Here is a 17,501-nt window from a genome sequence, read left to right as displayed (position 1 = left end):
CCCGGAGGAAACCCATGCATACACGGGGAGAACGTGCAGACTCCACACAGACAGTGACCCAAGCCGGGAATCGAACCTGGGACCCTGGAGCTGTGAAGCAACTGTGCTAAATACTATGCTACCGTGCTGCCCTTAACTAGAAACTTCGAGTCCACGATTGACAGGGAGATCGGACGATATGATCCGCAGTCTATGGGGGAGATGTTTGATTTCTAGTGTCTCGATTGAGTAGATTTAATACGGTGCTTCTATTGAATATGGTTGTGTAAAAGATTTTGCAGATCTTCCAGACACAGGAACATTCTCCTGACATTAATGCACTGATCTCACATAAGACTGAATTAGGATCTCATTAGTACGCAGTCCTCTGATTTTCTTTTTTTAATAATTTTTTCAAATTAAGGGGCAATTTAGCATGGCCAATCCACATACCCTGCACATCTCTGGGTTGTGGGAGCGAAACCCACGCAAACACGGAGAGAATGTGCAAACTCCACACTGACAGTAACCCAGAGCTGGGATCGAACCTGGGACCTCGGCGCCGTGATGCAGCAGTGCTAACCACTGTGTCACCGTGCTGCCCGGAATCCTCTGATTTTCAATACAATAAATACCTATTAATGAATTGTAATTTTTCTTCAAATGTTCATTATCGTAAAATCTATGAGTTAATTTGACAAGCTGATGAGATGTTCAGAAAGTTTAGGAAATTCTTTTAAAAAAAAAAATTTTTTTAGAGTACCCAATTATTATTTTTTCCAATTAAGGGGCAATTTAGCGTGGCCAATCCACCTAACCTACACATCTTTGGGTTGTGGGGGTGAAACCTACGCAGACATGGGGAGAATGTGCAAACTCCACACAGACAGTGACCCAGGGCTGGGATTCGAACCCGGGTCCTAAGTTTAGGAAATTCTGTGCACAATAGTCACAATACGGAAAAAATAAGATGATGATGATGATGATAATCTGATCTTGCCTGCTTTGCATCATCTCCACTACTGAAATATTGGTTGTACTGAAAGCCAAGAGAACAAACCAGTTAAGTGCAAACCCTTAGAGCAGACCTCAGTGCAAATTGAATTCATTTGAATAATGTATTGGATATCTTGGCACACAGCACATAGCATTGAGAGCATTGCAGGAGTTAGTAGCCAGGAGCAAGTGAAGAGCTGAAGGTCACCCATATGATTTTTTTGTATCAGTTTGCTGCAGGGGACTTCTCCTCTGTTGCAATTTGGCTGTTGGGTAGGTGTTATTTATTCTGAATTTTAAAAGTTGGTCATGTTGGTGAATTATGTGCTTTGGAATACCCTGAAGTTGTGCAAAGCACTAAATAAAAGCAAGTCCATTCTTTGCCCTTTCAGTTGACAAGGCCATGGCCAGCACTCCTGTTGCAACTAATTTAAGATTAATGGGCCATATTCGCTTTGTTGTGGAATTCAGAGTGAGCAGGACATAATAACACAAAAATTGCATCACATTTTCTTACGCTCCTTATTTGCCAGAATTTGACAAACTGATTTAACACAGGTAGTTGCCATATTTTCTCCCATCCAAAAGTATAAATGAGGCAATTTATAGCTCCACCATTAATTAAGTATAGGGTGTGATCAAGCCTATGATAATGAGTGCTTGCATAACTTAGATTCCACATTATTATTACTATCCTGTTTCTCACATATCTGCCAGCTTATTAACAAATCGTTCTAGTTCCAATAGACAATGATTTTTGGGAATCAAAAGATTGCTGAAAAGAGGTGGCGGATGATCGAGAAAACGTGTACCATTGTATAGAATTTGCACCTCATTGTCTTTGAGTTCCTCTGTCACTTACCATTGTTCCGTCAGCTACTCGTTCTGGCTCAAGTTTTGCTTTGCTTGCTTTCTCAAAGCATTCTGCATCTGGCCCATGTGGAGTCATAATACTATGCAGACTACCTCCACCTGGCAGAAAACCCTCCTCTTTTGCCTCATAATGACCTTTAATCAGCCCCATAAATTCACTCATGCAGTTGCCTGGTGAGGAACAAAACAAAGCATGTAAACCCTTTCATTTGCAAACTACTTATCCTACCTTCTTTAATCTTTCAAATTTCTGGTTATTATTTAACCTGATAAGCAGAGCCATGCTGGGATTTAAAAATAATAATGTGCAGTTCTTCAAGAATCATTTAGATGTTTTTCATTAACAGTTTATTATTCACCTCTTTGGTAAAATTCGAAACTCAATAATTGAAGACATGGGAAATGTATGTGGATGATTTGCCCCTTTGGTCGAGTGAAATATTGCAGGTCTGGGCGCTCAAATGGAATTAATATATGGCAGCAGGCAAACTGGTACATCTCTACTCATTCTACGTACCAGTCTCTTCTATATCAGCCTGTTGCTGATCTGCAGGCAGGGATCAGGAAGCTCCCAAGTGCAGTACCTCCCCTTACACATACCCTGACTGACCCCTGCTTTGGAGTAGGAACTGGCTCCTTGGGAAGCCTCTGGGATTTATGGGTCCACCAAACTCCCATTAGACTGATTGTGGGAGTGCATCAGAAAGGCCATAAAGTTTTGGCCTATTCTGTACATTTTACTTAAGTGGTAGCACTGTTGCTTCACAGCACTAGGGTCCCAGGTTCGATTCTGACCTCAGGTGACTGTCTGCGGAGTTTGCACATTCTCCCAGTGTCTGCATGGGTTTTCTCTGGGTACTCCGGTTTCCTCCCACGAACCAAAGGTGTGCAGGTTAGATGAATTCGCCATGCTAAATTGGGCAAATGTTAGTTGCGGTTTCGGGGTTAGGAGTGGGGGATTAGGCCTAGGCAGGGTGCTCTATCGGACCAAGGGCCGATGCAGGTTTGAAGGGCCAAATGGCCTCCTTCTGCACTGTAGGGATTCTATGATTCTAATAATAGCACAAAATGTGATATTAGATTGGATATCATGGTAAGGGTTCACAAGAGATTGAGGGTTAGTGCTAAAACTGTTTTTTTTCACACAAAGAATTATTAGATCATGAAATATTTTACTACACAGTGCCTATAACATGGTTGTGGGTCATGCATTTACATATTCATTCATGAGCAGTGACCTAAATACTCTTGTATTCTACATACAGAAATAAGATTAAACTTAAATAATTGGTTCAATTAAAAAATTATAGTATATCTTCCAGCTTGCAGGTAGAGATTAATTGCAGGTTAAATTTTAATCTGTTTTAGACCATCTGTCTAAGATCTTTTGGAAGTCAGTTCCAAAGTCTGGATAGGATTCACTGTACTGGGGTACTTTCCCTCTTGAATATTATATTGGTTTTGCTACTGTAAAGTCACCATAGACCCAGCTGACCATAGGCTGCTTTCCCCTTTGAGGGGGAGAGCAGACTGGTGGTGAATTAACCTGAGGGTCGCCACACCTCAGGCGAGGGGCAAGGTTGAGCAAGTGGAGCCTTCACAAATAACCAAAGCCGGTTCGGAATTGAATATCTTTGTTGACCTTGCTCAGCGTCACAAACCAGGGGCGTCATTCTCCGACCCCCCGCCGGGTCGGAGAATGGCTGTTGGCCGCCGTATAACCCGCCCCCGCCGAAGTCTCCGCTCCCGGAGATTGGGCGGGGGCGGGAATCCGGCCGCGCCGGTTGGCGGGACCCCCCGCTGGATTCTCCGGCCCGGATGGGCCGAAGTCCCGCCCAGAAATTGCCTGTCCCGCCGGCGTAAATCAAACCTGGTATTTACCGGCGGGACCAGGCGGCGTGGGCGGGCTCCGGGGTCCTGGCGCGGGGCGATCTGACCCCGGGGGGTGCCCCCACGGTGGCCTGGCCCGCGATCGGGGCCCACCGATCCGCGGGCGGGCCTGTGCCGTGGGGGCACTCTTTCCCTTCCGCCTCCGCCACGGCCTCCACCATGGCGGAGGCGGAAGAGACTCTCCCCTCTGCGCATGCGCGGGAAACTGACAGCGGCCGCTGATGCTCCCGCGCATGCGCCGGGAAACTGACAGCGGCCGCTGACGCTCCCGCGCATGCGCCGCATTTCCGCGCCAGCTGGCGGGGAAACAAACTCCATTTCCGTAAACTGGCGGGGGGAAAACCCCTCCGGCGTCGGCCTAGCCCCTCAATGTTGGGGCTCGGCCCCCAAAGATGCGGAGCATTCCGCACCTTTGGGCCGGCGCGATGCCCGTCTGATTGGCGCTGGCTTTGGCGCCAGTCGGCGGACATCCCGCCGTTGGGGGAGAATTTCGCCCCAGTTGTCCAGCCAACTGTGCTAAATTGACCTGCTACTATACTGTGTTAATAAAAGACAGAATGGATTTGCCAAAACTTACGGTGGTAGTAAGGGGGTCTGAACGTGTGGTCAGCTACTCCCCAGCGTGGTGGAAAGATCACAAAGTCTGCGACTGCCACACCTGGACGGGTCGACTTCACAGTTAGCACTGTGAAAATCGAAGGATCCTGAAAACACATAAGGTTTGTTAGTTTAGTGCTCTAAATCTCAAAAAACATGCATATCCTGTAGCTTCATAAAGTCATGTTCATGTGAATCTGTAATTTTGTGATATTTTCTCTGTTTTCTCCTTTTATAGTCATTATCGTTCAGTTGTGCTCATATTAGATACACTGAATGGTCAATACATGTTGTGGTTGTGTGAAGTAGAATCTTTGTTGGCTGTTCCTCCCTCGATATCTCTCAAAGATATTCAAAACGCACCTTTCACTGACAGTCCCCACTTCTGAAATTTATCTCAGTTCGGTTAGAAATCAAAGAGCCTTCAGCTTGTTGGAAAACATGATGTGGAGATGCCAGCGTTGGACTCGCGTGGACACAGTAAGAAGTCTTACAACACCAGGTTAATATGCATAAGACCATAAGACATAGAAGCAGAATTAGGCCACTCAGCCCATTGATTCTGCTATGCCATTCAATCATGGCTGATATGTTCCTCATCCCCATACTCCTGCCTTCTCCCCATAACCCCTGATCCCCTTATTAATCGAGAACCTATCCATCTCTGTCTTAAAGACACTCAGTGATTCGGCCTCCACAGCCTTCTACAGCAAAGAGTTCCGCAGATTTACCACCCTCTGGCTGAAGAAATTCCTCCTCATCTCGGTTTTGAAGGATCATCCCTTTAGTCCAACAGGTTTGTTTGGAAACACTAGCTTTCGGAGCGTAGCTCCTTCATCAGGTGAGAAAACAGAAAAGCTATCAGCTTCACACCTTGCCATTGCAAGATATCTGACTTTCCAAATGGTACCTGTGATCTGTGTACCAATAAAACAGATACATGAAGAAAATAACTTACGGCGTGATCAAATGAAACAGTATTAATGACCATGAAGTCCTGAAGATTGTACTTGTAGGGTGTGTAGTTTCCATGCCAGGCCACAACATTAAATGGAGAGAAGTTCTGAAAATAATAAGATTGAATTGCTTAAAATGTTACAATATTAGAAATTGAAGAATTACATTTGAGCTCCTGAGTAAATTGATTCCAGGATCAGCTACCCTTTACATGTAAAGCAATTCAAAAATAATTAAAGCACATTTGCCTTTACTTCAAGGGCTTAAAAGATAAAAGTGAGAAAGTAGCTTTTAAGTTGTACAGAACCTCGATCAGATCCCATCTGAAGCACTGTGTTCAACTTTATCCACTGAATTTCAGGAAAAAAAATTAACTTTGGAGTGGGTGTAGCACAGATTCAGCAGAATAAGTTACATTGTGAGACAAGGCATAAACTTTACTCAACGTCCTTTGAGCTTAGGAGGTTGAGGGTGATCTAATCAAAGTGCTTGAAACCAAAAAAGGAATAAGATAGGGTAGATGCGGAAAAACTATTTCTTCTGAACATTGTTCAGAACAAGGGGGCACAACCTTAAGTTAGAGCCAACATATTGAGGAATGAAATCAGAAATTTTCGAACACAGGGCTGAGTCAATTCAAATTGTTCAGACCAAGAACAATGGAGTTTTGTCAGGTCAGGGAATTGAAGAATACATAAATACAGCAAGCACATGGAGTAATTTGATTTTTCTTTTTATTCGATCATGGCATGTGGACATCACTGGCTGTGCCAACATTTATTGCTCATCCCTGAGCACATTTAAGAGTCAACCACATTGCTGTGAATCCAGGGTCACATGTTGGCCAGACCAGGTAAGGACAGAGATTTCCTTCCCTAAAGGACATTATGAACCAGAGGGGTTTTTACAACAATCAACAATGGTTTCATGGTCATCATGAGACTTTTAATTCCAGATTTTTATTAAATTCAAATTTCACCATTTGTCTTGGTGGGATTTGAACCCGGATCCCCAGAAATCTCTGGATTCCTAGTCCAGCAAAAATACCATTACGCCACAGCCCCCCCTTGAATGGTGGAACAGCTTCAAGTGTCTGACCGGCCTACTCCTGTTCCACTGTGCCTATACGCTTGTTGTTATGTTCCCAGCTGATGTTAATATGAGACAAGCTGGCTTGATAGATCATTGGCGGGATTCTCCGCCGGTGGGATTCTCCGTTTTGCCGGTTGCTCGGGGGTTTCCCGACGGCATGGAGCTGCCCCACAATGGGAAACCCCATTGACCAGCCGGCGTAACGGAGAATCCCTCCGGCGGGTCGAGGCTGAAAAGTGGTGCAGCGGGATGGAGAATCCAGCCCTATTTATCTTTTGTTTCATAAACCATGGATATAGTTACTGAACAAACTCACAGGCGTCTGCTGATGAACTTTTAACACAAACACTCAATAAAACATTTATAGGGCAGCACAGTGGCGCAGTGGGTTAGCCCTGCTGCCTCACAGCGCTGAGGTCCCAGGTTCGATCCCGGCTCTGGGTGACTGTCCGTGTGGAGTTTGCACATTCTCCCCGTGTTTGCGTGGGTTTCGCCCCCACAACCCAAAGATGTGCAGGCCAGGTTGATTGGCCATGTTAAATTGCCCCTTAATTGGAAAAAATGAATTGAGTACTCTAAATTTATTTTAAAAATAAAAATAACACATTTCTAAAACAATAAAATAAAATTATATTAGACCAGACAAAAAGGTTGGAAAGAGCCAAATGCATGAAAATGATTAAACTGTTCATTATTTCTTCACCCCAGCTACACCTATACAGACACGTACAAATTTGCAAAGATACAAAAAATTATCATATCTCTCATAATATTCAGGGTGAGTATGCAGCACACGTGAACCAACTGGGGTCAGACACACGTAAGTGATAGATGCAGCCAAAGCAGATTCTATGGATTTCTCAACAACCTACCCAGATACTTGTCACACTGTGAGCCACTGAAACACCGGGCTGGATTCTCCGCAGACGGGATGCTCCATTTTGCCGACAGCCTGGGGGTTTCCTGACATGGGGGGATGCCCCACAATGGGAAACCCCATTGACCAGCCGGCGTAACGGAGCATCCCGCCGGTGGGGTGAAACAGTAATGTGACGCGGTGGGGCGGAGAATCCAGCCCACTGTCTTTCTCATGACAGTTTCAATTTCCCATTTGGTTAACGCCAAAGACCTTGAAGCAAGACCTAAGAGATCGAATTTGAGGATTTGGGGAATGGGGGAGAACTGTGAGGGCCCTCGACCTACTGATTTTCTGGAACAGCTGCTGAAAGGTGAGCTGGCTTTGCTGGAGGTGCCGCTGCTAGACAGACTGCACCACAGCCTGCAATCCAAGCCAGAAACAGGGCTGAGGCCTTTCATTATGACATTATTTTACCATCACGTCAACGAGGAGATTCTACAACTTGCTAGACAGAAAGTACTCTGACCTCCAAAGGCAACTGAATCTTTATTTTCCCGGATTTCACCGGGGCAGGAGCCAAGAAAAGAGTTTCCTTCGTGGAGGTCAAGGATCTCCTTCAGCAATGTCTGGGAGCAAGAATTAACCAGCCCTGCCCTGTCAGATTCAGGGTCATGGTGACAAGCGTGTTTAAAAAATATTCTTTGATCTGGGATTCTTCAATCTCCCAGCCGCATATTTCTCGGTGCACCATTCGCTCGCAGCAGGATTCTCTATTTCTGCCGCTTGACAATGGGTTTTCCCATTGAAGCCACCCCACGTCGGGAAACCCGTGGGCAGGGATGCACTGCCGGCGGGAACAGAATCTCAATGGCCGGAGAATTATGGAGACATGGGGCGCGATTCTCCGCTCCTGCGCCGTTTGGGAGAATCCCATCGCACTCCATTTTTCCCCGCGACGCCGGTCCGACGCCCTCCCGCGATTCACCCAAGCGGCGAGAACGGCCCCGTCGAGTTCTGCGCAGCGCAGGCCGGAGAATCGCCCGGGACACCCAAAATGGTGATTCTCCGCTACACCCGCTATTCTCCGGCCCGAATGGGCCGAGCGGCCTGCCCAAAACGACGGCTTCCCGCCGGCGCCATCCACACCTGGTCGCTGCCGGCGGGAACAGAGCGGGAACACTGGGGGGGGTGGCCTGTGGGGGTGATGGGGGTTCTTTCAGCGGGGTAGGAATCAAAAGGGGTCTGGCCCGCGATCGGTGCCCACCAATCGGCGGGCCGGCCTCTGAAGGAGGACCTCCTTTCCTCTGCGCCCCGCAAGATCCGTCCGAAATCTTCTTGTGGGGCGGCCTCGGGGAGGACGGCAACCACGCATGCGCGGGTTGGCGCCGGCTGGCGCTGGCCAACCCGCGCATGCACGGGTGACGCCAGTTATGCCTTTTACACGGCGCCAATGCCCGGCGGGCGCTGACGACGCTGCTTTCGCGACACCCCCCCGAGTTTCTCGCGGCCCCGATCCTCGCCCATTTTCGGGCCCTGAATCGGTCGAGATCGGGGCTGTTTCGCGCCATCGTGAACCTCGACGGCGTTCATGGCGTGGGCACTTAGTCGCGGGAGCGGAGAATCGTGCCCATGGTTCCTGGTTGACTGTCTGATCTGTTTGATAGGCTGTGATGACTGTCAGCTGTGATGACTGTCGGCTGTGATGACTGTCGGCTGTGATGACTGTCGGCTGTGATGACTGTCGGCTGTGATGACTGTCAGCTGTGATGACTGTCGGCTGTGATGACTGTCGGCTGTGATGACTGTCGACATTTCAGCTGTGAGAAGCTTCTTCTCTTTTTAATAAACATTATATTGAGGTATTTTTTGGCATTGTAACAGCAGCAATAAAAACAATGTACATGAGACTATAAACATAGTGCAAATACCACCTTCCTCCCTAACAGGTCCCACCATTAATAAACCCCCTAATCTAAGCTAACGCTAACCCTAACCCCCTCCGCCCCTGCCCCCCCCCGCTGACGATTAATTTTCCGCAAAGAAGTCGACGAATGGTTGCCACCTCCGGGCGAACCCCAATAGTGACCCACTCAGGGCGAATTTGATTTTCTCCAAGCAGAGAAAGCTAGCCATGTCCGATAGCCAGGTCTCCGACTTTGGGGGCTTTGAGTCCCTCCAAGCTAATAGTATCCGTCTCCGGGCTACCAGGGAAGCAAAGGCCAGAACGTCTGCCTTTTTCTCCTCCTAGATTCCCGGATCTTGCGACACCCTGAAAATCGCCACCTCTGGACTCAATGCCACCCTTGTTTTTAAAACCCTGGACATGACATCAGCAAACCCCTGCCAGAATCCCCTAAGCTTTGGACATGCCCTGAACATGTGGACATGGTTCGCTGGTCCTCCCGCACATTTTGCACATCTGTCTTCCACCCCAAAGAATCTGCTCATCTGGGCCACTGTCATGTGAGCCCGGTGAACGACCTTGAATTGAATCAGGCTGAGCCTGGCACATGTTGCGGTCGCATTGACTCTACTCAACACGTCCGCCCAAAGGCCCTCCCTCTATCTCTCCTCCCAGCTCCTCCTCCCACTTGCGCTTCAGCTCATCGGTCTGCGTCTCCTCTGATCCCATAAGTCCCTTGTAAATATCAGAGACGCTCCCTCTCCTGCCCATCCTCTGGAAACTACCCTGTCCTGAATCCCCCTTAGCGGCAGGAGTGGGAAGGTTGATACCTGTCTACGCAGAAAGTCCCGCACCTGCAGATATCTAAATTTGTTTCCCCTCACCAACGCAAACTTCTCCTCCAGCGCCCTCATACTCGGAAAGATCTCCTCTATAAACAAGTCCCCCATCCTCTCAATCCCCGCTCCCTGCCATATTCGGAACCCCCCTATCCATACACCCCAGGGCAAACCGGTGATTAGCGCAGATTGGGGACCAGACCAATGCTCCCAGTGCTCCCACATGTCTCCTCCATTGCCCCCAGACTCTCAGGGTCGCCACCACCACGGGGCTGGTGGAGTACCGTGCCAGCGGGAATGGCAGAGGTGCAGTTACCAGCGCCCCCAAACTTGTGCCCTTGCATGAAGCCGCCTCTATACGCTCCCATGCCGACCCCTCCCCCACCACCCACTTCCTAATCATGGCTATGTTAGCCGCCCAGTAATAGTTGCTAAAATTCGGCAGCGCCAGCCCGTCCTCTCCCTGCCTCCGCTCAAGCATTACCCTCCTCACTCGCGGGGACTTGCACCCCACCTGCAATAACCTTGTTGACCCGTTTAAAAAAGGACCACGAAATAAAGATGGGGAGACATTGAAATACAAACAGGAATCTCGGGAGGACTGTCATTTTCACCGCTTAGACTCTCCCAGCTAGAGACAACGGCCTTCAGACCCTCCTCTATCTCTTCCAACCCGATCGGGGCCCCCAGTCCTTCTATCAGCTCCCCGTCCACCTTCGGGAAAGTCAGCCCCTCTGGGAAGTACCTCATCCCCTCCGGCTCCGCAGAGGGTTCCGACCTGTACAGCCTGCTGTAGAAATCCCTAAACGTCTTGCTCACCCCTGCCGAGTCCACAACCAAGTTTCCATCCCCGTCAATAACTTTCCCTATTTCTCTAGCTGCCTCCCTCTTTCTGAGCTGCTGTGCAAGCATCCTGCTAGCCTTCTCACCATGCTCGTAGATCACCCCCTCGCCTTTCTGAGCTATTCCACTGTCCTCCCTGTGGTTAACAAGCCAAACTCCGCCTGTAGCCTCCGCCGTTCCCTTAAAAGCCCTATCTCTGGAGTCTCCGCGTACCTCCTGTCGACTTGTAGAATCTCTTTCACCAGTCGGTCCGTCTCTGCCCTGTCCATCCTGTCCCTGTGAGCCCGGATCGAGATCAGCTCTCCTCTTACCACTGCCTTCAGCGTTTCCCAGACCACCGCTGCTGAGACTTCCCCTGTATCATTTACCTGCAGGTAATTTTGTTTGCATTTCCACAGCTTCTCGCACACCGCTTCGTCCGCCAACAGTACTATATCTAACCTCCAATGCGGGAGCTGATTACTGTCTTTACTAACCTGCAGGTCAACCCCGAGTGGAGCATGGTCTGAGATTGTAATCGCTGAGTCCCCATGTCCACCACTCCTGCCAGCATGCCCCACCCATAATGAAGAAATCGATCCGAGAGTATACCTTATGTACGTGGGAGTAGAAGGAGAACTCCATCACCCTCGGCTGCCTAAATCTCCATGGATCCACCCCCCCTATCTGCTCCATGAACCCTTTCAGTTCCTTTGCCATCGCTGGCATCCTGCTCGTTTTCAAGCATGACCGATCCAGGCCGGGATCAATAACTGTGTTGAAGTCCCCTCCCGTGATTAGCTTGTGCGAGTCCAGGTCCGGAATCTTCGCCAACATCTTCTTTATGAATTCCATGTCATTCCAATTGGCGCATACACATTAACCAGCACTACCTTCAACCCTCCAGCTTACCACTAACCATAATCTATCGACCTCCCACATCTGAAACTATTCTGCCCACCTCGAATATCACCCGCTTATTAATCAAGATCGCAACCCCTCTAGTCTTTGTGGCCTGTCCCGACTGGAAGACCTGACTGACCCAGCCTTTCCTCAGTCTAACCTGGTCCGCTACTCTAAGGTGCGTCTCCTGCAATATTACCATGTCCGCCTTCAGTCCCCTCAGGTGAGCAAACACATGTGCCCTCTTAACTGACCCATTTAACCCACTGGAACATTCCAAGTGATCAGCCCAGTTGGGGGGCACAGTGCCCCCCCCTCCGCCGATCAGCTATCCCTTTCTTGGGCCCGCCTCCAGCCCATGCGCCGCGCCTCCTCCGGCCCGCTCCCTGGCAGCTCCCGCCACCGACCTCCTCTCTGTCCCTCAACCGAAGTCCCACCCTTGTCAGCAGAACAACCCCCTTCCCCCTAGCAACACCACTCTGAAACCTAACCCATACAATAAACTAAACATATGCAATCCCCCCCCCCCCCCCCCCCCCCACTGTGCTTCCTTGAGCTAACTCACCCAGCTTGCTTGATGGCCCCCTCCCCGGAGCCAAATAGTCTCCCACCTATTGTTCCCTCACTCCCCTCCCCTCACTCTTACAAATTCCCTCATCTAACGATCCCCACACAATCACCCAACTGAAAGAAAAACACCGAAATCCAAACTAGCACGTCTCCATCCCACAAAAGTGCACATCAAAGCAATTGGCATTGCCAACATTCACCAAAAAGAAAACCCGAAAACAAAAAACGTTTCCCCCCCTTCTTAAACAGAACTCAAAAACAGAAGAGAAAAAAACAAGCCAATATAAGCCAAAAAGTTGTATCAAAGTACAAAAGTTCTCAGTCCATCACCAGTCCTTTTCTTTTCGCGAAGTCCAGCGCATCTTCGGGCGACTCAAAATAATGATGCTGGTCCTCATTTGTGACCCAGAGACGAGCCGTATACAACAGTCCAAACGTCACCTGCTTCTTGAAAAAGATCGACTTAATTTGGTTGAAGCCTGCCCTTTTCCTGGCCACCTCCACATTCAGGTCCTGGTAAACCCGCAAGATACTGTTGTCCCACTTACAGCTCCGTGTTGGCTTGGCCCATTGAAGAATACATTCCTTCTCCAGGAACCTGTGGAATCTCACCACCATTGCCCTCGGAGGGTCCCCCGTTCGCGGCTTCCTCGCAAGCGCTCTGTACGCCCTGACCACCTCCAAGGGTTGGGAGAATGTCCCCTCCCCCAGCAGCTTTTCGAACATACCCGCTACGTATGCCCCAGCGTCATCTCCCTCAGACCCCTCCGGGAGCCCGACAATTCTTAAGTTCTGCCAACGGGACCGATTCTCCAGGTCCTCTACCTTCTCCAGAAGCCTTTTCTGCTGGTCCCACAGCATCCCCACCTCCAGCTCCACCGTAGTTTGATGCTCCTCCTGCTCAGCCAGCGCCTTCTCAACCTTCTGAATCGCCCGATCCTGGGCGTCCAATCTGTGCTCCAGCTGATCAATCAACTCTTTCATCGGGTCCAGGCAGTCCCGTTTCTGCTTAGCAAAGCCGTCCTGGATGACCTGCATCAACTGCTCCATTGATCGCTGGGCCGACACACCAGGGGTCCGATCCTCGGCCATGCTGTCTCCCGCTGCAGCTTCAGCCCAGCCCTTGCCTGTCTTTTTATTTCTGCCTTTTCGTGCACTTCTGGTTCCTTTCTCCGTACACCGATACGTGGAAACGGTGCCCAATTGCCTCAGCCTTCGAATTTACAGTTTAAAACCGAACGAAAGTCGGGGGGAAAGGTCCAAAAGTCTGACCAGAGCGGGAGCCACCAAATGTGCGACTTACTCCTCCATAGCCGCCACCGGAAGACCAGCTTCTTCTCTTTTTGAGTATGTTGCTGTCCCTTCTGCAGTTACTTAATGATTATACGATATTAACAGCAACCATGAAGGTTGAAGGGCTCTGATTATATTGTTGCTAATTGTGATAAAGTTTCAGTATGGCAATTTTAATGCTAATGCTGGGCTATTTTGTATTTGTAGCTGGGGACGATACTAGTGTTCTATTTTGCTTTGGCTGGGATGTTGGATCTAAGTTCTTTTGTTTTATCGCTAAGATGGCTGTGTTTGCTTCTAGCTTTAGTATGAGGGGGGTAGGAGCAGCCTTTCGTTTGGGGGGAGGCCGTTATTGGGGATTTTAAAACTATTTTTGTTCCTTTTATCTCTCCTACTTTGTTTTCTTTCTTTGGTTGCTTTCTTTGGCGCCAAAGGCCTTCCACGCCAGCCGGCGGGACGGCAACCACTCCGGCGCGGGTCTAGTCCCTAAAGGTGAGGGCTTGGCCCCGAAAGGTGCGGAGAAATCCGCACCTTTTGGGGCGGCCCGTCTCCGGAGTGGTTCACGTCACTCCATCCCGCCGGGACCCCCCACCCCGCCAGGTAGGGGAGAATCCTGCCCCTGATAACTATAGACATTAATGTGCATATACATATCATCACAGAGGCGCCTAGCTAATATTATTGATCCAAGACTCCACTTTTTCCGGAATTTATAATATCCTTTAGAGCTGAAAACGCATTTGACTGTGTAGAAAGGAACTACTTAAAGTCTTAGAAAAAATTGGTTCTGGTCCAGTTTTTATCTCGTGGATTAAAATTTTATATTCATCACCACCTGTAGCTTCACTCTGTGCGGATCGTTCACACTCTGCTTACTTTTCCCTCCGCAGAGGCACCAGGCGCCAGGCAGGGCTATCTTTATCCCCATTTCTTTTTGATATTGAACCACGTGCTGTGTCACTTCAATCCAATAAGGATGTTATTGGAATTAACAGGTTTATGTCATAAAGTCTCTCCTTGTGCCGATGATCTTTTTGCTTTTTCAAATTAATTCTTCTGCATTAGGCTGATATTTTGACTTATTCCTGTTTGATTTGGTTTCTGATAATTTTACGTACTTGGGAATATCTGTGAAAGGTGATTTCAACCAGCTTTTAAGTATAACGTCAGGTCTTTGTTAGAAAGCACAAAGCGAGATTTTGCCCATTGGTCAATGTGGATCCCTATCGCTTGGTGGTCATATCAATTCTGTCAAAATTATTATTTTACCAAAATTTTAATATTTATTTCAGGCTATTCTTATTTTTATTTTTAAATTGTTTTAAAAAAAATCTATTGACCAATTGATTTCCTCTTTTATTTGGAATAAAAAACACCTTTGAATTCATAAAATCTTTTTGGAAAAACCAAAACTTCAAGGGGACCTTGCTTTGTCAAATGTGTTGCATTATTATTGGTCTGCCAATATCCGTAAGCTTATCTATGGGGTTCTCCTATTTGTAAGCAATGACCGCTTGTTTGGACAACCAGGGAACATTACTCTTGTGTCCCCATCTCTCCTGTTTCCTCATTATGTTCACAGTTACCGGCTAGTCTGAATCACTATACACAAGATAGCATTGTGTTGTTTTTCCTTAAAATATGTTCCCAATTTAGTCTGTTCTTCCTCTATTTCTATCCATTCTAATCCACATTTCCACCTTTTCTAATTGATTCAGCCTTCCACCTTTGATCCAGATTTGGTTTGAAATCTCCTAACTGTGGGTACATTTGCTACAGTGCACCATTTCTTCAATGGCTTTATCTGTGCCTGGCCACCAGAGGTAGCTGTGTGCCAACATCTTCTTCTTTGTCTTCCCTGGGAGGACGCTGTTTATCTCCTGTAAGAGGGGTCCCCCTGGCTGGAGATGGAACGACTACTCGTGATCCTCACAAAATTACGCTATCCTCGCAGGTCAACTCATCTTGACGGGTGAGATAGGGCTTTAGTTGCTCATATTTCTTGTAGTGCCACCCAATCAGTATCATTCTCTTCACGTTCGATAGTATTGAGTCTTTGTGGGCCCAGTTGCGAATGTGTCTGCCCGACACTGGCAGAGTGTCTAGAAAGTTCAAAGTCAATACAATGGCAGGACGTTCTTTGGCAGGGAAGTTGACTCAATGCATCTGCATTGGCAATCTAAGTGCTGGGCCGATGCTGGAAAGCATAATTGTAGGGCGCCAGCAGCAAGGCCAAATGGTGCACCCTAGCCGGGTTTATGGGCAACATGGGCTTGTCTTCCCTTAAGAGTCCCAGTAGTGGCTTATGGTCGGTCACTATGTCAAATCATCATCCATACACATATTGGTGGGATTTCTTCACACGGTATATGACTGCTAAGCCCTCCTTCTCGATCTGGGCATAATTCCATCTTGCTTCTGGAAGGGTTCTCGAAGCAAAGGCATTACGGCGCTCAGAACCATCTCTCAACTTGTGGGATAAAACTGCCCGTATACTCTGGGGGCACATCACATGTCAGCATGATTGGTTTCCCCGGGTCTTAGCGAACCAAAAGGTTCGAGGATCGTAAGGTTTGCTTCACCAATTGAAAAGCTCCCACTTGGGACTCCCTCCATTGCCACCGTTGAAGCTTCTTGAGTAGCTGGTAATGTGGTGGCTAAATTAATCTTCCATACCGAGGAAGTATTTGAACTCACTGGTATTTCTGGGTGCAGGGACTTCATGTGTAACCTGAACCTTCTTCCAGGGGATGTAACCCTGTCGCATCAATGCAAAATCCTAGATACGTCACATCTGAGGTCTGGAACTTACAGTTTTTGTGTTTGAGGTGGACTCCTGCATTCCGAAACCTCATTAATACCTCCTTGAGGTTAGCCCTTCGCGGATTGTGCCAATGACTGGAACATCGTCGAGGTAGGCCGAATGGAGTGATGCCGAATGGACGTCTTGTGTACTGAAAGTGGCACTTGTGGGTGTTTGTCTGGCAAACGCCTGGGAACCTTTGTCCAATCCTAGTTGCAGGTTTGCGTGACTAAGATACAATTTTGAGTAGGTAAGGACCACCATCAACTTGGCATAGAGGTCCTCAATCTGGGGAATCGGGTACCTATCAACCTATTATTGGCGCAGCCCACTCTGAGAACTGAATCGGTTTGATTATGCTCAGCTCGTCTAATCTTTTAAACTCTGAGGCACGATCAATTGCACAAAGACTTGAGTTGGGTACAACTGAGGCTTTATTGCTCTAAGATGTGTGGCCTCTCACAGCAGCTGGCGAAATGGCTGCAGCATGGAGGACACACATATCTATACTCCGCCTACTGGGCAGAGCCAGCAGGCAGGGACTACCAACGTACCTGTAGTACAGGTCCTACCATACATCACCTAATAGAGGTGCAACAGTGGTTTACCACAATCACCCCCTGTTAAAATTGAGTCTGGAAGGGGTGGTGGAGAACTATAAACAACAAATGGTTTTCTTTTTACATTTACATTTACAATTTTTGATAGAGAGGAAAAAAAAGTCTTTTGAAGTCCAGTGGACCAGTTAGAGGTTTTACTGGTCCGGGGCCTTGATGTCCCGCTGGGAGCGATGTAGTGGTGGCGGCGATGCTGGTCTGATGTCCTGAGCCTCGGGGAGCGTGCCGAAATCCTCTTCATCCTCGAGCGTGGGCAGGGGAAGGACGGATGGTCCCGGGGGGTTGCTGCTGGGAGCACCGGGGGAGGGGAGGGTGGTGCCAGGCCGGGGGGGTGTATGTGTGTGTGACCTGCTGGTGCCAGGTCCCTGAGGGAGACAGTATCCTGGCGGCCATCGGGGTACGCCACGTAGGTATACTGGGGGTTTGCATGGAGCAATTGCACCCTTTCCACCAACGGGTCTGCCTTGTGGAGTCGGACGTGCCTACGGTGCAGGACGGGTCCTGGAGC

General features: G+C 48.5%; 1 protein-coding gene across 2 annotated transcripts in view; it reads right to left on the bottom strand.

The window, feature by feature from the left end:
* Positions 1-17,501, bottom strand: part of hgd (homogentisate 1,2-dioxygenase) — an 81,420-nt gene that overhangs the window by 14,214 nt on the left and 49,705 nt on the right. For both annotated transcript variants that reach the window (XM_072513718.1, XM_072513717.1), the window contains exons 11-13: positions 5,294-5,398; positions 4,316-4,442; positions 1,838-2,019 (exon numbers count right to left, since the gene is read on the bottom strand). In XM_072513718.1, coding sequence (XP_072369819.1) covers positions 1,838-2,019; positions 4,316-4,442; positions 5,294-5,398 — 414 coding nt within the window. The remainder of the gene's footprint in view (positions 1-1,837; positions 2,020-4,315; positions 4,443-5,293; positions 5,399-17,501) is intronic.

This window comes from Scyliorhinus torazame, chromosome 8 (genome assembly GCF_047496885.1).
Source record: "Scyliorhinus torazame isolate Kashiwa2021f chromosome 8, sScyTor2.1, whole genome shotgun sequence".
NCBI classification, from domain to species: Eukaryota; Metazoa; Chordata; class Chondrichthyes; order Carcharhiniformes; family Scyliorhinidae; genus Scyliorhinus; species Scyliorhinus torazame.
Note: the sequence above shows the minus strand (reverse complement) of the source record. Positions and strands in the feature narration are given on the sequence as shown.